The sequence below is a fragment of the Callorhinus ursinus genome, unplaced genomic scaffold (assembly GCF_003265705.2).
Source record: "Callorhinus ursinus isolate GAN/ISIS: 27379988/994484 unplaced genomic scaffold, GSC_fseal_2.0 scaffold33, whole genome shotgun sequence".
In the NCBI taxonomy this organism is placed as follows: Eukaryota; Metazoa; Chordata; class Mammalia; order Carnivora; family Otariidae; genus Callorhinus; species Callorhinus ursinus.
The window spans coordinates 10,127,418-10,148,708 of NW_027397095.1; the positions used below are offsets into that span (position 1 = coordinate 10,127,418).

The following is a 21,291-nucleotide window of genomic DNA, read 5'->3' on the forward strand; positions in this document are numbered from 1 at the left end:
TTCCATTTCTTTGTGTCTTCTTCAATTTCTTTCATGAGTATTTTATAGTTTTCTGAGTACAGATCCTTTGCTTCTTTGGTTAAATTTATTCCTAGGTATCTTATGGTTTTGGGTGCAATTGTAAATGGGATCGACTCTTTGATTTGTCTTTCTTCTGTCTTGTTGTTGGTGTATAGGAATGCCACTGATTTCTGTGCATTGATTTTATAGCCTGCTACTTGACTGAATTCCTGTATGAGTTCTAGCAGTTTTGGGGTGGAGTCTTTTGGGTTTTCCACATACAGTATCATATCATCTGCAAAGAGTGAGAGTTTGACTTCCTCTTTGCCGATTTGGATGCCTTTGATTTCTTTTTGTTGTCTGATTGCTGTGGCCAGGACTTCTAATACTATGTTGAACAGCAGTGGTGATAGTGGACATCTCTGCCACGTTCCTGACCTTAGGGGAAAAGCTCTCAGCTTTTCCCCATTGAGAATGATATTCGCTGTAGGTTTTTCATAGATGGCTTTTATGATATTGAGGTATGTACCCTCTATCCCTATACTCTGAAGAGTTTTGATCAAGAAAGGATGCTGTACTTTGTCAAATGCTTTTTCTGTATCTATTGAGAGGATCATATGATTCTTGTTCTTTCTTTTGTTAATGTATTGTATCACATTGATTGATTTGCGGATATTGAACCAGCCTTGCAGCCCAGGGATAAATCCCACTTGGTCATGGTGAATAATCCTTTTAATGTACTGTTGGATCCTATTGGCTAGTATTTTGGTGAGAATTTTTGCATCCATGTTCATCAAGGATATTCGTCTGTAATTCTCCTTTTTGATGGGGTCTTTGTCTGCTTTGGGGGATCAAGGTAATGGTGGCCTCATAAAATGAGTTTGGAAGTTTTCCTTCCATTTCTATTTTTTGGAACAGTTTCAGGAGAATAGGTATTAATTCTTCTTTAATGTCTGATAGAATTCCCCTGGGAAGCCATCTGGCCCTGGGCTTTTGTTTCTTGGGAGATTTTTGATGACTGCTTCAATTTCCTTAGTAGTTATAGGTCTGTTCAGGTTTTCTATTTCTTCCTGGTTCAATTTTGGTAGTTGATACATCTCTAGGAATGCACCCATTTCTTCCAGGTTATCTAATTTGCTGGCATAGAGTTGCTCATAATATGTTCTTATAATTGTTTGTATTTCTTTGGTGTTGGTTGTGATCTCTCCTCTTTCATTCATGATTTTGTTGATTTGGGTCATTTCTCTTTTCTTTTTGATCAGTCTGGCCAGGGGTTTATCAATCTTGTTAATTCTTTCAAAGAACCAGCTCCTAGTTTCGTTGATCTGTTCTACTGTTCTTTTGGTTTCTATTTCATTGATTTCTGCTCTGATCTTTATTATTTCTCTTCTCCTGCTGGGTTGAGGCTTTATTTGCTGTTCTTTCTCCAGCTCCCTTAGGTGTAGGGTTAGGTTGTGTATTTGAGACCTTTCTTGTTTCTTGAGAAAGGCTTGTATTGCTATATACTTTCCTCTCAGGACTGTCTTTGCTGTATCCCAAAGATTTTGAACAGTTGTGTTTTCATTTTCATTGGTTTCCATGAATTTTTTTAATTCTTCCTTAATTTCCTGGTTGACCCATTCATTCTTTAGTAGGATGCTCTTTAGCCTCCATGTATTTGAGTTCTTTCCGACTTTCCTCTTGTGGTTGAGTTCTAGTTTCAAAGCATTGTGGTCTGAAAATATGCAGGGAATGATCCCAATCTTTTGGTACCGATTGAGACCTGATTTGTGACCTAGGATGTGATCAATTCTGGAGAATGTTCCATGGGCACTAGAGAAGAATGTGTATTCCGTTGCTTTGGGATGGAATGTTCTGAATATGTCTGTGAAGTCCATTTGGTCCAGTGTTTCATTTAAAGTCTTTATTTCCTTGTTGATCTTTTGCTTAGATGATCTGTCCATTTCAGTCAGGGGGGTGTTAAAGTCCCCCACTATTATTGTATTGTTGTCAATGTGTTTCTTCGCTTTTGTTATTAATTGCCTTATATAATTGGCTGCTCCCACGTTAGGGGCATAGATATTTACAATTGTTAGATCTTCTTGTTGGATAGACCCTTGAAGTAGGATATAGTGTCCTTCCTCATCTCTTATTACAGTCTTTGTTTTAAAATCTAATTTGTCTGATATAAGGATTGCCACCCCAGCTTTCTTTTGGTGTCCATTAGCATGGTAAATGGTTTTCCACCCCCTCACTTTCAATCTGGGGGTGTCTTTGGGTCTAAAATGAGTCTCTTGCAGACAGCATATGGATGGGTCTTGTTTTTTAATCCAATCTGATAGCCTGTGTCTTTTGATTGGGTCATTTAGCCCATTTACATTCAGGGTAACTATTGAAAGGTATGAATTTAGTGCCATTGTAGTGCCTGTAAGGTGACTGTTACTGTATATTTTCTCTGTTCCTTTCTGATCTATGCTGCTTTTAGGCTCTCTCTTTGCTTAGAGGACCCCTTTAAATATTTCTTGGAGGGCTGGTTTCATGTTTGCAAATTCCTTTAGTTTTTGTTTGTCCTGGAAGCTTTTTATCTCTCCTTCAATTTTCAGTGAGAGCCTAGCTGGATATAATATTCTTGGCTGCATATTTTTCTCGTTTAGTGCTCTGAAGATCTCATGCCAGTCCTTTCTGGCCTGCCAGGTCTCTGTGGATAGGTCTGTTGCCAATCTAATATTTCTACCATTGTAGGTTACATATCGCTTCTCCTGAGCTGCTTTCAGGATTTTCTCTTTGTCTCTGAGACTCGTAAGTTTTACTATTAGATGTCGGGGTGTTGACCTATTTTTATTGATTTTGAGAGGGGTTCTCTGTGCCTCCTGGATTTTGATGCCTGCTTCATTCCTCACATTAGGGAAGTTCTCTGCTATTATTTGCTCCAATATACCTTCTGCCCCTCTCTCTCTTTCTTCTTCTTCTGGGATTCCAATTGTTCTAATGTTGTTTCGTCTTATCATATCGCTTATCTCTCGAATTCTGCCCTTGTGATCCTGTAGTTGTTTCTCTCTCTTTTTCTCAGCCTCTTTATTTTCTATCATTTGGTCTTCTATATCGCTGATTCTCTCTTCTGCCTCATTTATCCTAGCAGTTAGTGCCCCCATTTTTTTATTGCACCGCATTAATAGCCTTTTTGATTTTGACTTAGTTAGATTTTAGTTCTTTTATTTCTCCAGAAAGCCTTTCTCTAATAACTTCCACGCTTTTTTCAAGCCCAGCTAGTATCTTTAAAGTCATGATTCTGAACTCTAGGTCTAACATCATACTAATGTCCGTATTGAGTAGGTCCCTGGCTGACAGTACTATCTCTTGTTCTTTTTGCTGAGGTGATTTTTTTCATCTTGTCATTTTGTCCAGAGGAGAATAGAAAAATGAGAGAACAAAATGCTAACAGGTTGACTACATCCCCAGCAAATATACTCTATACAAATCAGAAAAGACCTGAAACCAGGGGAAAAGAAAGGGAAAGAAAGAAAAAAGAAAGAGAAAAGAAAGAAAAAAAAAGAAAAAGATAAAAACAAAAACAGAACAATAAAAAAAAACAGAATATGATCAAATATGATCAGGCTAGTGCATAGATCAGTGGCACACACTAGATTTTGGGCGTATTTTGGTCTGTTAGAAAAAAGTGCCTCCTAAAATTTTAAAGGAAGAAAGACTTATATATGTACAAAATAAGGGTTGATACAATGAAGGGATGGAAGATGACTGTAAAGATGAAAATTATAAAAGATTTTATAAGTGGAATTGATAAGATAAGAAGTTGTTTGAAAAAAGAAAGAAGATTTAAAAAAAAGAGAGAGAGAGAAAAGGGAGAGAATGTGATCAGGCAGGAGACTAGAACAAAGCCATACACTAGTGATTTAGGGTATATTTTGATCTGTTAGAAGAAACTGTATCTCAAAATTTTAAAGAGAGAACAACTTATATATATATATATGCCAAAAATAAGGGTAACTACTATGAAGGGATAAAATATGACTCTAAAAATGAAAAATAAAAAATGTTTTTTAAAAAAAAAAGATTGCTAAGATGTTGGTTGAAAAGGGGAAAAAGAAAAATTAAAAAAACAGTTAAAAAAATTAACTTTGAAAAACTAATGAATCATGGTAAAAAAAAAAAAAGCCATGAATTCTATGTGCAGTATTCCCCTAGTGCTGGAGTTCTCCCATTCTCCTTGATCGGTAAACTTGGTCTTGGCTTGCTGGCTGTTCTGCTGATCTTCTGGGGGAGGGGCCTGTTGCCGTGGTTCCCAAATGTCTTTGCTGGAGGCGGAATTGCCCCACCCTTGTCTGTCCGGGCTAAGCAAGCTGCTCGGGTTTGCTCTCCGGAGCTTTTGTTCTCTTCAAGCTCTGGTACAGCTTTGGAGGACCAGGGTGAAAATGGTGGCCTCCCAATCTCCACCCGGAGGAGCTGAGAACTCGGGGCCCTGCTCCTCAGTGCGCCCCCAGAGAAAAGCAGTCACTCCCATCTCCCCGGTCTCCAGCCGCACTCCGTGCTCACCCGGCCTGTGACCGAGTGTTTCTATGTCTGGCACCCGACCCCGCGTGGAGTCTCCAAACCCAGCAGATCCCTGCGGTGCACTCCCACGCCGCTCCTCCCGGGGGAGGAAGGGGAGTCTCCCCGGATCTGCCGCTTGTTGGGTCCCTGCTGGAAGAGCAGTGGCCCGACTGGGCCGCAGATCACAGTTTATGGCAACCCCGAGCTGAGAGCCCGCGCCTCGGCTCCGTCTCTGCAGCCGGCTTCCCCGCTCCGATACCCGGGAGCTCTGGCGCACTCAGGCACCCCCGGTCTTTCTGTGACCCCGAGGTTCCTGAGACCACACTGTCCCACGAGGGTTCCACCCCCCCGCTTAGCCACTGGAGCAACGTCCCTCCACGGAGCCGGCTTCTAAAAGGTCCGATTTTGTGCTCCGCGGCTCTAGCACTTGCCAGAAGCGGTGGACGGAGGCCCCTCCCCCGCCGTCTATCCTCCCGAATATCGCCTCGGATTCACTTCTCCGCACGTCCTACCTTCCAGTAAGTGGTCGCTTCTCTGTTCAGAGAGTTGTTGCTACTCTCTTCTTCAGTCTCCTGCTGAGTTCGTAGGTGTTCAGAATGGTTTGATCCCTATTCAGCTGAATTCCTGAGACCAGATGAAATCCAGGTCTCCTACTCCTCCGCCATCTTGCTCCACCTCCATCAGGAGGTTTCTTTTTGGTGATGTTGTGTGACCGTCATCCCAGTTCTCATTCACTTCCTCCCAATTCATTTAAACTGTAGTGTTGATCACACTGCAATTAAGTGTTTTTTTGCGAAATGAAATTCAGTCCTATTAATCTTACTTAATTAACTGTTCAAAATCTTACAAATTTTTTTTACTGCCTAATAAAGTTATTAATAAAATTAATAAGAAAGTAGTGATCCTCGAGATATCTCACAGTTCTGCCATTAAAGACCAATTTGTTGGGGCATAAACTCATAGCTGCTCCTGCAGATCATATGTTGAAAAAATAGCCAGAAATCACCTTGGGAGGGAGAGTCAAAATACCTAGACTTGAAATCCGAAGGCTGTATGATGTATGGGATTTGTTTCCTGGAAAGCCGCTTCCAAGTTCATATTTGGTGTTACAGTATTGTGCATGTTTTACCCTCTTACTTATTTTTGCCAACAGTGTTCCCATTTCAAAGTGATCAGTGGTGCTTATTGTAGGACTATGGGACCAAAAGTTGGAAGAAAACTGAGGAAGATATTTCAGGAAATGTTTAGGGAGAGTAACAGGCAATCCAAGGAGTTAGATAGCAGGGGTCATGGGAAAAAAAGAAAACTCTGCAAGATTCATTCATTTGCTGTCAGTGACTTCCGTCTGACACGTTGGCATGTCTTCTCACAATGCGGATGTTTTACCTGCCCAGGCTGATTGTGAGCAGACTGGAGTACAGTAGTCCTTGTTCCTGGGATTTCCTGCCCAGGTTCAGCAGGTTTGCACTGGGATTTGGACAAGGCCACTACAAGAGATTCAAAGCCTATTTTAAACATTTACTGAGCTCTTACAATGACTTGGCCACAGTGACTGGCACTAAAATGCAGAAAAGAGTAAGACAGAGGGTCTGCCTTCATGGAGCCCATGTTCTAATGGGAAAAATAGAGAAGTAATAAAAGCTGTATCATACAACATAGTCGATGTTATAACAGAGCTATGGAAAACAAACCGTGGGCACAAAGAAGAGGGAGTAACTCATTCTGCCAGGACCAGAGCACTAGGGAAAAATTGAGCTGAGCTTTGAAGGATAGGTAAGAGTTCCCCAAGCAGACAAGATGAGGAGGGCCTTCAGGACAGAGGGAAGGGCATATACAAAAGCAGAATGGAATGGAAGAATGTGAAGGGAATTGTAAATAGTTCACTATTGCTGGAACTCAAGATACAAATAAGAGGATGATGAGAGTAGGCAACGGTCAAGTCATGAAGGACTTTGAATGCCTTAATAATAGGGAATGTGCCCCTTATCCTACAGAGGATGTGGAGGTGTTGAAAGATTCTAGCCACACACTAAAACAATCTCAATGGCAAGAGTTGAGGGGGTGGTCTGGAGCTAGGTATGCATGGAGACCGGGAGCCCAAGACGTGAAGAAACACTGAACTAAAGCAGTAGTGATAGGAATGGAGGTGACAAAACTGGTTCAACATATTTTAGGAGAGAGACTCCCAGTGGGTTTCATAATGAATTAGGCATAGGGAATGAGGACAAGAAGAGCCGTGACCATGCCCACATTTCCAACTTGGGTGAATACACGTGTGGTGATACCACTGCTAAGATGAGTAGGCAGCACAGAAGGAAGAGCAGGGTTTGGTAGGGGGAGCAGAAAAATAATGAGTTCCCTTTTACACCTGTTGAGTTTGAGGGGCCTGTGAGGCATCCAAGTGGAGCGATCGAGCAGGAAATTGCAGGGCAGGTGCCAACTCTGGACAGGAGAAAGTTTCAGCATATAGAGATATGAATTAAAACTGTGAGAATGGATGAGATTGCCCAAAGAGAATGACTGCACAGTATTTTCCAGCATTGTCATAAGTCAGTGTCTCTATTTCCTGCACTGATGATAGTGAGATATGGTCCAAAAGAGTGGAAAATTCAAGTTCCTTTCTTATATCTTTGAAGTACATTCTAGCAGTATGATTTTTTTTTATTTTCACAGAAGTAGATTACCTTCCTGATGGTGTTTTGCTAAGGTTAATATTAAAATTGACTGATATTTCCTTTTCAGGAACCAGTCAGTTGCATAGTGAGGGTAATTTGAAGTCAGACAACTGTGTGCTGGGCATCAGGAGAAAGTCAGCCAGAGATGAAAAATTAGCCACTGATGATTCACAGAGCCCAGAGTGAACAGGAGATCATTAGAAGTTATTCATCAAATGCTTTATTGAGGCATTTAGAATCAGCACTAAAGGGCCTGGATGTATTAACCCATATCACACGTAGACAAACTGAGGCCAGGTGTTATGCTACTCTTCGTGGCGGCTATGCAGTTAAACAAAACTGTGGGCGGTGTGCTTCACTCTTGGGTTCTTTGATGCCAGGCCAAAGCTCAATGCTACTTTGAGCAATGAGAGAGAGATTAAAGTGTTGCTGAGAATATTGTGTGGTAATTGTTTTTTTAATTCTCTTTTTCTTTCTTGAATCTAGGAATCATACATAAAGGGAATGGAGAAAATATGTTCATTTCCCAGCAGCCCCCAGTCATATCAACCATAATGGGTAATGGACACCAACGGAGTGTAGCCTGTACCAACTGCAATGGCCCAGCTCACAACAACAAACTCTTTGCTCCTGTTGCCTTAGCTTCTGGCCCTGATGGTAGTGTGTATGTTGGCGACTTTAATTTTGTAAGACGAATATTTCCCTCAGGAAACTCCGTTAGTATTTTGGAATTAAGGTAAGTCTCCCCTAATCTCTGTTTGCTTAGCAGATAAGGAAAAAGCAAGAATGCAATAACACAAAGTGAAAGACATTGCCAGAAAGAGCAGAAAGTGCAGTTGCCCATATTCTAGCCCTGAGCTGAGATGCAGGAATAGGGACAAAGGACATAGGTCAACATGCCCACTCCTTTGGAGACCCAGGAAGTGTTGTCATCCCTGTATGTGTGGCCTTCCTTGTGGGCATTGCCATCACTGACATGGATCTCAGTACTTCCAAGTACTCAGGTAAGTCACTCAACCTCTGCTGTTCATGACGAAGATGATCAAAAATATCTATTTCATTCTAGCAGGTAGAGGTAATGCCAGATCCAAAAGGCTACATTTTCTAAGTTCTCCAGGTTCAATCTTTTGAATGGTCACTGCATAAAAAAGAAAATGGAAGTCTGTGTTTGTGTGCCCTGATAAGGAAGGAAGAACTTGTGGGTTTTTTTGTTTGTTTGTTTTTGTTTTTTACACTTAAAAGCTCTATTCCATTGGGGGAAAAAAAGATTAAAGCATTCATCGTTAGACTTTCTCACTCTGTTCTAGAAATTTTCTTGAGAGTACAAAGGATTTTGACACCTTTTGAAAGAAATTCATACCTTCTGGTATTCCATGTTCTAAAGTTACACAAAGATTACAACTAAATAGACTATGTCTTAATCAGATTTATTTCTCCTTTTCTGAGGCTACAAGATACAAATATATGCCCTCTGGAGTCCTAGAAAAGGGAAGCATCCCCTCCCACTCCAGTGAGGATAGACAGACCTGTCTACTCTCTCCTGGGTAAATAAATGGATAGAATCTTCCCTCCAGTTGGTTATGACAGCTTTATCCCTGACCCATACCTTGGGAACTTTAGGCTGAAAGTTTCTCTCTGTTCCAGAGATTTTGATGCCATCCTATAAACTAGTCCATAAAACAGTTGTTGCCTCAGGCATCACCTCATTGTCCTGAAAGATAGTGACCAAAAAAAAAAAAAATAGTGACTGGGAGAACAGAGACATTGATGGAGCAACTTCTATGTACAAAGCACCATGAAGGCCAATCAAAACATATGAGAAGTCTTGGGTCATTTCTATTTAACATTATGTTCACACAAGCATGGAAATTTGAATACATGAGGACATTTCTTAAAATTTTTCAGATTCTCGTGCTTGCTCTGGAATCTAACTCCTTTTTCTCAGACTGAGTTAGTCCTTCACACCTAGTTGGGGACATCTTCCAGTCCCAAGCCCCCATCCATTTTTCACATTAATTCATTCCAATTTTAATACGTTTCTTAATTATAATTACAAACACTGTCATAGAAAAGAAAGCTGTTAAATCCCTTGACTGATAAAAAAAAATAGACTGTAACATTAAGATTTTATAAAGGTAAAGTACATCTAGAGAGTCTAGAGAAATACTAAGTCATAGCACCCTGCCCTAATCAAATGTTCATATACCTTAGGATGTCACACCTCATGGAGACTTGTCATTTCCAGCAGTATATCTCTTTGGGCACCTACTTACTGGAAAGTCAATGAAGAAGGCCAAGATGGTTGTATGCCCAGATTTAGAAATGATTTATACAACATTCAACATTCTTTTCAAAATCCTAGGGATGCTCCATCTACACGATGCCAAACATTGATGGAGCACTGCACGATTCATTCACCATCTGAATGTTTCTAGCCATGCTGATATTAGCTATCGTGTAGACAGAGACCTCGCTAACCCCATCAAGCCTATATAGCTAGCCCTCTGTATCTAACTCCTCAAAGGAAAACCCGTAAGTTTAGCTAGAAAAACAAATACTAAGACTAATAATATTACTATAAAGAAAACCCAGCTAAGTTTAGTCCTTTCCTTTGTGATTTAAATGCAAATTTACCTAAGGTGGAACAATTTTCATTCACTGATGAGATTCTCCTTTGCTCAGGGATCCTTAACAGTTCACAAATTTGCATTTTGGTCCAAAATACCTTATGACCTTCAACACAAAGTCATTCGAAGAATACAATAGCATAATTTGGGCCCCAATTGCAAAGTGATTTTCTTGGTATAAAGAAAAATCCATTTCTGGAAGTGTGAAGTATTGTCCAATCCCTCTATTCAGTCTTACTCCATGGTACTGTTCTCTCACATTGTCACAGCTCTTCAAACACATAGGCAAGCGCACGCCTTGAGCTCACACACCCTAGTTCTCTCACTTAGCCTGAATCTCTCTAGCCAGCTCTTCTGAGCTCATATCCTTTAGAGCAGTTCTTCTTAACTTCTTTTTTTTTTAATTCTCAGGAGGGATTGAATCTAAGGAGGGCTGTGGGCCCCCTCCCCAGAAAAAGAAAAAAACACGTTCACACAAAATTGTACGTGTGTTTTCAGGGGTCCCGTATTTCCCCTCTCTCCCTGCATGTCCCCGCCTGCCAGGAACTTACCCCTTTCATAGACTCATGGTTACGATTCCCTGGATTCGTCTCAAACAGAAAAAAAATAGTTCTCTCTTGCATTAGGTTCAAGGAGGAAAAAAATAGTTTTCCCTTGTCTACTCTAACACTCCTGTGCTTGACCATCAGAGAAATAAACTGATTGAGTTTACATGATCATTTTGACCTAATTGATAGGTAACTCCCTATTTTCCTATAGTCAAAACCATCAAACTAGTTTATGTTAGCAAACGTTATCTGTCATATTTACTCAGACACTAATAATAGTTCTTATTAGATTCACCTAAATACAGTGTCTGGCTTGATCAGTAACCTATACTGTGTACATTGCATCTTTGGCATATGATTGGTGAATTTATATATTTGCTTTATAACTTCCAGATTTAAACTTCCTGGGGAGAAATAAGTTGATATAATAAGTCTTTGCTATGTTAAGAACCATAATGTTCAATGGATTCTATTGCATATAGATAGAAACTTCGTTTTGTACCAGTTTTTTTTTTTTTTTGGTTAAAATCAGTTGATTTAATTGCTGCTGCCACCCTCCCCCCTCCCAGTGTGTATTAGTCATTTTACTTGGTTGAGTCATCTGTTTCCTTGGAAACACAGACTAATATAGTCATTATGTTATTGGCTGCATTTAAAGCTGTGAATGGAAGAGCAATGTTGTCAATAGGTTATTACAGAAAGGGATAGAGAACATTCCAGATCTTGACCCTCTGTCAGGGTTATTCATTATATAACTTAACCACTCTGTTCTCTACTTCTCTGTCTATAAAATTGACTTCAAGTTAATATTTGAGCATCTTCTTACATGTCTTACATAGTTTAACTTGTTTTAAGATCCACAGATGCATAGTTCTCAGCCCAAAGTTTGATGACATTTTGTTTGCTCTGACATAAAGCTTGCTCCTACTGGATGCCCTTCTAGATTTCCTTCTCTTCCATTCTCTTGTTTCATAGTGGGCCACGTTGAAAAATTCCAAGTTCCCCTTGACATTTCAAAGATTGGAAGACATAGATTTTTCCTTCCTCGGCTCTGCTGATCCAAACTGTCCCTAATTAAATTTCTTTCATCTGACCTCAGAAATAATTTCATTTTCATTGGTTGACAATCATTTATTTCCTCTAGCTGGCCCCACCATTGGCTGAATGGGGAGGGTAAGGAAAAATCAGTTCTGTCATTATCATTAGCAATATAGCAAGAACAACAATATCATTTCTTGTTATTTAAAGTATAGTGTACCCTTTTGCCCGTTGACTGCAGATTTCATCTACACATACACATCTTAGTGCTTCCTTCCAGTGGGAAACTGAGGTAAGATAATAAAGAAGGGAAGATTATAAGATCATTATATAAGTAATTAGACCTAAGGGAATCTCAAAAATATATTCTCCAAAGAATTTTATAAAGATACATTCATTTCTATGTGAGATAGTTTAAGTCTAGTTATCCCTGTGGATTTACTTCTCATGTTAAAATTTCATACACACACAAATTTCAGGAACACAAAAGTGACATCACAGATTTGTGAGCTTAGTGTTAGAAAAGTCCATGGAGGTATCTGGTGCAACATGGCACCCACTACATGCCTGACATTTGATCACATCTACTTTGTTTGATCCTTTTCAGTTAACAGAAAACTTAAATACCCCTTTAAACAGCCCATTGCATCTTTGGAGTGCTCTCTTAGAAAATTCTTGCCTACACTGAACTGAAATCTACCTTCATAAACCATCCACTCAGTAGCGGCCGATGTTAAGCTCTGCAGCAGCACAGCAATCACTCCCCTCTTGTACCTGACACGTTTCCATGTGTGTGAAGACAGACATAATAGGTTCCTGAGCTTCCTCTTCTTCAGTCTGAACATCCCCAAGTCCTTCAACTATTTCTCATCAACGATGACTTCATTTCTTTTTCCTTGAATTATGGCCTCAGGGCCATGGTTCAGTTTTCTGAAACTAACAGGAATAATTTTATAGATAAAAATAGGAGGCACCATGTCAAGTGCTTTGCAAAAATTCAAATATGAATATCCCCCTTGCTTCCCTCTCATCTTCTAATTTCACAAAACTATTAGAAAACTTATTAAGCATGATTGGAAATGACTTATTCTTTATAAAGACCTCATCTGTGATTGTCCAAGATGCTGATATTCTCCAGATCTTTATTTTGTCCTTCCTTTAAAATGAAAGAAAGACGAAAATAAGAGCCTGGCAAATGCTTTTTGGTACCTTGAGTAATTTGGACTTGACAAATGTCAATATGACATAAAAATGTCTCTTGAGATTCTACTGTTTCTTTTACAGTGACTGGTTAATATTTCCTCCATCGTTCTCAGGACTTGACTCCTGTCACTGACTAGGGATCAAGTAGAACTGGAATAGCACCCACTTAGGGGCAGTTAGCATGCCAAGGGGCAGGGGAAATTGTACAGCTGTCTGCTGAAGGAACAAATGGAGCCCGAACTTTGAGAGCTCGGAAAATACCTGAGAAATGACCAAGAACTATCCTTTTGTCAGCAGCACTGGAGCAACAAATGGAGAAACACTCCATGTAGATGAAATAGGTGGTGACCTTGCCAGGGTGAGCTCATATATTAGTGGTAGCACTCAACGGCTCCCTCCACCTGATCCAGAAACATCTTCACTGGCCTTCCACAGTGCCCAAATTCCCGCTCTAAGAACTGCGTTCCTTTGAGTTGAGACATTGCATCTCTAAGAGTCCCCAACACAGGAACCTCTGTTAGAATGACCTGTCAAGCTAAAATCATCATTGGCCCTTGGGCATGGATTCATTTGTTGGATTGTCTTCCAAGGAACCTGCCAGCTGAAAGCAGGGCCCTAAACCACAAGACAGGTAGAAGCGAGAAGGGCAAAGGACAGAGCCAGAGCATGAGGGAGGATAGGCTTAGGTGATGGTTGCTGGAGTTAGAAGCTCTAAGAAGTCAGTGAATGGCAGAAGTGGGAACTCAGTCTTCAAAGGAAGAATGTCACAGAAAGATGAGTAGGGAGGGAAGCCTGCTTTGGGACATCAAATGTTTCTGGCTAAGCATAAGGAAAGATGCTGAGAACAGCATGTGAAACAAGTAAAGTGCTACAGCCACCACAGAGCAGGCCAGGCTACCTCACGAGGCCAGGTCACAAGGCAGCAACTCCACAGTCGGCGTAGTCTCTCCTTCTCCATCCCCCACCTCACAAAAGTAGAAAAGGAATGGGTCGAACATGATGCTAAGTGAAAGAAGCCAAACACAAAAGGGCACATAGTCTATGAGTCCATTTATATGAACCACCCAGAATAGGCAAATCCATAGAGACAGAAAGCAGATTCGTCACTGCCTGGGCCTGGGGCAGGTCGGGAATAGGGACTGACTGCTAATGGGTATGGGCTTTCTTCCTGAGATGATGAAAATGTTCTGGAATTGGATGATGGCAATGGTGGCACAACTCTCTGAGTGTACTAGAAACTGCTGAATTGTACTTTTTGGAAGGGTGAATTTTATGGTATGTGAATTATATCTCAATAAATTTTTTTAATTAAAAAAAGAATAGATGGCCCTTTTAATCATCTAGATCCTGAGAAAATCCATGATCAACTTAAAGACCCTACCATGGGGGAGCATTTCTTGCTCGAAAACGATTTGCAGTTCCGCTCCTTTCTCCTCCTGAATCATGGCCAGCTTCAAGTCAGTCAGTTGCCAGGTGGCAGTACGTACTGATGGGCCCATGCACTTGTGAAGAGCTCACACTGGCACCTCAGTGGGTAGTCAGTTGCTAGCTAGACAGCGAACTGACTTTGGTGGTGGCTCAATCCTAAATCCTTAACTAAAAGTAAATCTGAGACAGAACAAGGTCACACACTGGAAATAAATTCCGTCATTTTCACTTCCTCCTTCTGAGATGTTAATGAGAGAAGCTGCTCTGCATAATATGGGACATCTTTCCAAATTCACAGTGACATTATTGGCAGGATCAGAAGCAGCTGCAAGAAAAGTCAAACCACTCTCCTCCCCACCCTTTGCCGTCACCATTTCAAAACCCTTTGTAGCCACACAAATGGTTCTGTACCATGAGGATCTGTTGTGGATGAAGCCATGTTTTAATGAGGTCCTTCTAGTACTTTCACAACTAAATTTCTTTTGGGAAATGATTAGAGTCAGCCTGGAGCACACTCACCTGCTAATTTAGAGGCCACAAAAACAAGCAAGTGTCTGGTGATAAAGAAACTCAAAGAGGTCCAAATGCCCAAGGCCAGGTTTCTAATCAGAGCTCCCAGCCTTACCTTATGACCTTTTGTGTCAACCCACAGGATGCCTACCCTTTTGAGGAGGGCCAGGGAAAGAGAAAAGTCAGTGGATCCTGACCTGTGACCCAACTACTAAAATCCCAGAAAGATTTTCTTTAAAACGAGCTGAATCAGTAGGAGCAGATAGCTTCAGATGAAATCATTTTGTATCGTCTCTTCTTCCCTGACATTCTGAAGAATAAGAACATTTTCTAGTTTAGATAAAAAGATGGGTTACCTTCATGTTTTTTTAAATGACATAAAGGGCCAGGTTTAAAAGGATTTTCAAATTAAAATGACTGTATTTCACAGATGATTATAGCCTTTTAATTCTGGGCAGATTTGACCCAAAGTCAGGCCAGTATACAAATTGCGTCCCCAATGTGAGAAGCCTCATCCCAGGTCCCAGAGTACCCCGTGCCAAGAGACTTACCAAAGAAGGGCCCCCAAAGTGTTCTGCTTCTTCTGACCTGATGGATCTGTTTTGCTGATCCCAGTTGCCCCTTTAGAGCACAGATCATTGGAAGACACAAGGTTCTAGTAGTTGATGTACATGATGTTTTACTGAGGTTATTTTGATGCAGCAGTTTTGATACCAGGGATGTTCTACCATGGTCTAAGAGAAAACCTTTATACTTTTCATTAAGTTTTTTAATATTGCTAAGTAATGTGCTACTGTACACAAAAGATGTCTCTATCTTATCTCTGAGATCATATAAGTGGCTTTGGGCTAGATTTGGGATGTGCACTGCACACAAGGCTTGATTTTACATTTTGGTAAAGTGGCTTTCAAAACAGTCTGGAATAGTCAGAACCTCTGCAGTGGCTACTTCTTCAAAGCCTCGCCCAGTGGTTCTTAAACCTTATTCTGTATCAGAATCACCAGCTGAGTTTGTTAAAAATCAAATTCCCGGGCCCCTCTTCCACCTCGAGCTTCTGATTCAGTATGAGTGGGGAGAACTCCAGGAAACTGCACATGGGGCAGGAACCCAGGTGGTTCTGATGAAGATGGTCCAGAGAGAAAAAACTGCCTTCAAGCTCTGCCCACCCACCAGGCAGGATATGCAATCACCCTGACGCCATCTTAGGAGGAGAAGCCAGGAGGGATCGGGTCCACTTTGGCTTGTACGTCTGACGAAACGTTCCCCATGGAGTCTCTAATAGCCACAGACAGAGTTAGAACTAGGTGGGTCTGGTTGGATTTGGCATGTTGAATGATACTGATGACTCTCTATTTGTTTTTACTTGCCACTCGTGGATAACCTTGTGCACTCTAGAAACAGAGATACCAGACATAGGTAAGCAAACCACATGGGCAGCTACCTAATGCCCCTTCTTGCCTAACAGGCCACCTCCTAATAATGGGCTAACAGGGAGATTTTACTTTTTAAATAAGGTGAAAGGAATGATGTGAAAGCACATTTAGAAGTTAGGATTCAGGTAAGGGTCTGACAAAAGAAGAGAGCTCCACTAAGTGGGAATTTGCTGGAGGATCAGACTATATTGAAAAGAAAACAAAATAAGTGAGACCTGGCAGTTCAGTACTTCCTGGGAAAACAAAGCCTTAAGTCTCATTATGTTTTCCTTAGGTGATATCACAAATGAGTCTGTAAGTTCAAATAGATTCAATGTTTTCAAGCTGCAATAGAAAGAGAGGTAATACGACAATCTTCCCAGATCCAGAAATAGAGTTGATGAGTGTATTAAGAGACAGTGACCACGATGACCTTCTTGAATAAGATTTTTCCTCTTTCCCTTTGTGTGACCTCATGGTTTCTATTTCTTCCCACCAAAAAGAAATAATAGAAAAACTTTAAACCAACCATTTACCGACAATGGCACAGAGCTCTGAAATTAATCATAATGAGCATTTCTATTCAATTTGTTTATGAATTACACTTGTCAAAACTGTTCTAAATTACCTGAAATTGCAAAGGAGAAAATTGAATTTGTTCACTTCCGAATGCCAATTGTCATCAAAATGACACTGATAGGGTTTTTAATTTGGATTTCGTTTGGGAGATGCCACTTCCTAAATGCCAGTGCACAAAATCAGCATCGCTACTTTGGCATAACTGATTCCTTAAACAAATGAAGTTGGTTGTCAAATTGCTTACTGGTTAAGTGTTGCACAGTATTAATTATAAGCATTAATTGCCCATTTAACAATCTATGTGATTTTAACTAGCATGAATGAAGTGATCTTTGCTAAGTTGAAGGGCATTGTTCCAATGTAAAGCTAACCAGAAGGTGACAATAAGTCTAACACTGAAGTTATAAAAGAAATCTTCTCATATCTCAAATTGCAATATGCATGTGGACACAAGGGATTAGAACAAATTGAAATGTAGTCCAGTGGTTTTCTTTCTCGGATATGGCATGTTTTTAAAAAGTAGAAAGAAACCAATCTCCAAAGAGCTGAAGTGCACTTGGGAAATGGCATGAAATGGCAAGAAATTACATATCAGTATAGGAGACCTTCCTGACTGTTAGCTGTCAAGAAAATAACATTAATCAGATTTGAATTTTGTGTGTTGGGCTATTCCATTTTCTAAAGGCCAGCGCACAAAATTTTAGAACAGCCTAGCTGAGCAAAATAGGATATGTTGCTCAGTTAGAAGAAGGCAGGAACACCAATTCTTTTCTTTTTCTTTTTTCTTTTTTCTTTTTTTTTTTTGCCACCTTCAGAACTAAAGTATTCAGAAGGTACTTTGTACACACAGTCACATATGATCTAATCTAGTCTCGGTCAGGGCATAGGCTTGTTAGTGACCCTGGGCAAGCCCTCTGTGTGTCTGGGTTTCCCCAGCTGAGATTTGAGGAGAATGATAATTTTAACTTCCCTCACAGGCACATTGGGGATATTCAATAATAAATGAATGTAATGCATTCCAAAGTGCTTTTCTGTGAATAACATTTCTCTTGGAAAAATAGCCTATGGACTTTTCCTAAACAAAACATGATTAATCTGGCTCAGTTGAAAGTTCCACCAACTGGCTACCAAAATACTGAAGGTTGTTTCAGGGAAGGGTTGTGACCCCCTTTTTATTCTAGAAAGATCTAAGGGCACTGGAGAAATTCTATCCTGAAGGCAGAAATTCAACTAAATATGTAAAAACTTTTACTCAAACCCCTATTTAAGCAGTCTTTGCTACAGAGATGTCTTGTCTGATATGACTGCCAAATCAATTCTGGAGTCTGTTGGGGCCCTTTACAGTTTATTTACAGCAGCTGTCATGGTGGTTCCAGGGTTGAAGATGTCCCTGGAATCTACTGAATTCTCTTATTTGATGAAGTGAAGGTAAGTAGAAAAAAATCAAGTATTCCAATTGGATCTGATTTTTTTCCAATTAAAACTATAAACTGGGTGTCAAATCAGTATCTGCTAACCTTTACTATCATTAACATACACAGATATACTTAGAGGGCAAATATAATTACAAATACAATCAGAAACATACCAGTCTTTAGGGGCAACTTAATTATTCTGATGACCCTCTCCCTGCCATTTTACTGGGCTAGGTAGCCAAGACCTGAACACTTCTGTGTATTTGTTAGTTTCATGTCCTATAGTTTAGTTAAGCAGGAACTGAACATTGACCCTGTTAGACACTCCATTGGCACTGAAGATAGAGAGATAAGTATGGTTCCTGCCTGCAAAGAGCTTAGAGTGTACTTGGAGAGATGTGAAAAAAATAGTACTTACACCCAGCACTCACATCTTGGTTTCCAATACCATTCTCCAACATAAGGAACCAGGGGTCTTTAGCAAAATGATTCATTCCAGTACTGGGGCAGGGACTATAAAAGATGAGCCTGGAGCATCTTGTAGTGCCAAAAAGTAGAGAAGGGCTAAAACCAAACAAAAAACAAAAACTCCACACTGGTGGATGGACGTCAAAAGTTCTCACAAGCCAACAGGAGAGTTCCCAGTGGCTAATGCCGAAACAGTTTGAGCAACAAAATAAAGTAGCATTGGGTTTTAATATAAAAAATAAAACAAATATCCATGAGTCCCTACTGCTATAAATGAATGGCTGAATTCATAAATAAATGGAAGAGATGAGATAGTGCTCTTATACAGAAGATTTCCAAATTGTCTATGTAGACACTCTACCCTCAAGGAGGTGGATTATAACTCCCTACTCCTCAAGCATTGCCTTCACAGAGTATCTTTATACTGGAGAAACGTGACAAACTCTACCTCAGCCAGGTGGATCAAGGTCAACATCAATAGTGATAAGTCATGTTGATTATTATGTACCCTTGATTTGATTTGATGATAATGGCACTTTACCCCTGTGGTCTTCCCTTCCAAAAACCTATAACCCCTGTCTAATGGGAGAAAAAAAAAATAGACACATTCCAGTAGACAGTATCCTACAAAATACCTGACCAATACTCCTTAAAACTGTTAAGGTCATCAGAAACAAGGAAAGTCTGAGAAACTGTCATAGCCCAGAGGAGCCTAAGGAGACATGATGACTAAATATAATTTGGTATCCTAGAAGGAGTCCTGGAATAGGAAAAGGACATTAGGTAAAAACTAAGGAAATCTGAATAAAGTATGGACTTCAGTTTATCTTTAAAAAAAACTGCTAATACAATATGACAGGTACTGGTAGGTCACATGTACCTCCTCTCTGCTCATATCTTTCTTCCTCTACTTCTGTTGTCACACTTGACAGTCATAGCCAGAGATAAACAAGGTTGCTTTCCTCCAAGGTCGCATGGTCTACTGGGAGATACAAATTTAAAAAAAAATCAATACGATATGTAATCCCCAAAACAGAGGTAAATGCAGTGCAGATAACTCAGACTGGAGATTTAGGGAAGGCTTTCTTCAGGAGATGATGCCTGAGTAAAGCCTTAAAAGGCATGTGAGAATTTACTAAGTGAAGAAAGGTTTGTCTACCATACCAAGGAATGTTAAAAAGGTTTTAGGGTTTTTAAAGATGGAGATCCAACCTTAGGATCAAGCAAAATATCCCCCAAACCAATATTACTCCAGCAATTGTAAAAATGGAATTAGGAAGAATCAAAATGAATGAATGAGCTCAGCCATGTACACAGATAAAAATATCACAAGAGATCCCATGCGAATATGTAATTGAAGAGTTTCAGGAATACCAAAATCCAATCAAGGTAACTTTAACATCACCTTTAAAAGGTACAGTTGATTGTGATTATAACCCCCAAAAAAGGTCATATATAATCAGTTCTATTATGTCCCGAAAGAAGACAAAATGGATTAGAAAAGTGTGGTGGTCAGCTAAAAAAAGGAAGCTTGGAGAGGAAAAGTTTGACAATGCATCTCCAGCACAGCCCTCCATACGCAACATGTCTTTCAATTTACAACAGGAGCCTGGAGGCTGGCAGGGCCCCCAGTGTGGTAGGAAGCCTGGAAGAGAAGAAATAAGGTTCTGAAGGATGGGAAGGCAGGAAGAGAAGAACTTCTGTTGGGGATTTTTTGAGTTTGAGGTGACTGTGAGCCATCCAGGCAGGCATCTAGTAGGTAATTGGAGAACCGGGTATGAAAGGTATTGATGAAAAAAATTATTTCCCGGGATTTTCTCTCTTCTGCTTCTTTCTCTGCCCCCCAAATGGTATTGAAACGTCAGCTTCATTTCAGGTTAGCAGTACACACTGAGTTTTTTTTATACCCAGACCCCTTACTAGAAAACCAAACTAGTATCCATCTCCTCAGTACATGAGAAAGAAGATACATTTATTTTGTTTCGTCTCTTAAGAGAATTTTCCATTTGTGACAAAAGGCAGACCCCAGGGGATGCATATTGAACAAACTTCTTTGAATAACTTTACTTTTCTCTTCCTTAGCACAAGTCCTGCTCACAAATACTATCTGGCTATGAACCCTGTGTCTGAATCACTTTATCTATCAGACACCAACACTCGAAAAGTCTACAGGTTGAAATCTCTTGTGGAAACAAAAGATCTGTCCAAGAATTTTGAAGTGGTGGCAGGAACAGGTGATCAGTGCCTTCCCTTTGACCAGAGTCACTGTGGAGATGGCGGGAGAGCATCAGAAGCTTCACTGAACAGCCCTCGAGGTAAAAAAAAAAAAAATCCTTTAGTCATCTAAAGATTTCATTTGACTTCACAAAATCCTAAGACTGTTGCCATACTGTGTAGTCCATCTATCTCAATATTGCATCCGACACACATTATCTCTGAAGTCCATCCCAGAAGAGATAGGCATGGTCAGGGCTAATTTCTAGGTAATATGCCTTCATATAGTCAAAAGTGTTATTAAAATTCAAAATGCTTCTTTTCCTTTCTGCCTAGGATGATGAATTCCAGTTTTGGGTATTGGGGTTTTTTTGTGTTTGGGGGGGGTTTGTTGGTTTGTTTTCTGCCTTCTGTGGGAACGTGGCCTTACTTCGTCTGTCCTAAATTTACTCCTCAGTCTTCAAGAGCCAATCCTCAATTCTGTTGCTTAGGATTTGTGAATAAATCTGTGTTCTTTCAATCAGCTTCATGATTTTGTAGACTTGGGATCATATTCCCATCTTAGGCCACTAAGCAGAAGGACAGTCAACTTTAAATCTGTTATCATATATTTATTGTCCACTCTATCTCCTTAATTATTTAATCAT

The 21,291-nt window shown here is 40.2% G+C and overlaps 1 protein-coding gene across 4 annotated transcripts in view; it reads left to right on the forward strand.

Moving 5' to 3' along the window:
- Positions 1-21,291, forward strand: part of TENM1 (teneurin transmembrane protein 1) — a 772,415-nt gene that overhangs the window by 653,683 nt on the left and 97,441 nt on the right. For all 4 annotated transcript variants that reach the window (XM_073879177.1, XM_073879176.1, XM_025852677.2 and 1 more), the window contains 3 exons: positions 7,689-7,938; positions 15,952-15,972; positions 20,513-20,745. In XM_073879177.1, the coding sequence (XP_073735278.1) occupies positions 7,689-7,938; positions 15,952-15,972; positions 20,513-20,745 (504 nt within the window). The remainder of the gene's footprint in view (positions 1-7,688; positions 7,939-15,951; positions 15,973-20,512; positions 20,746-21,291) is intronic.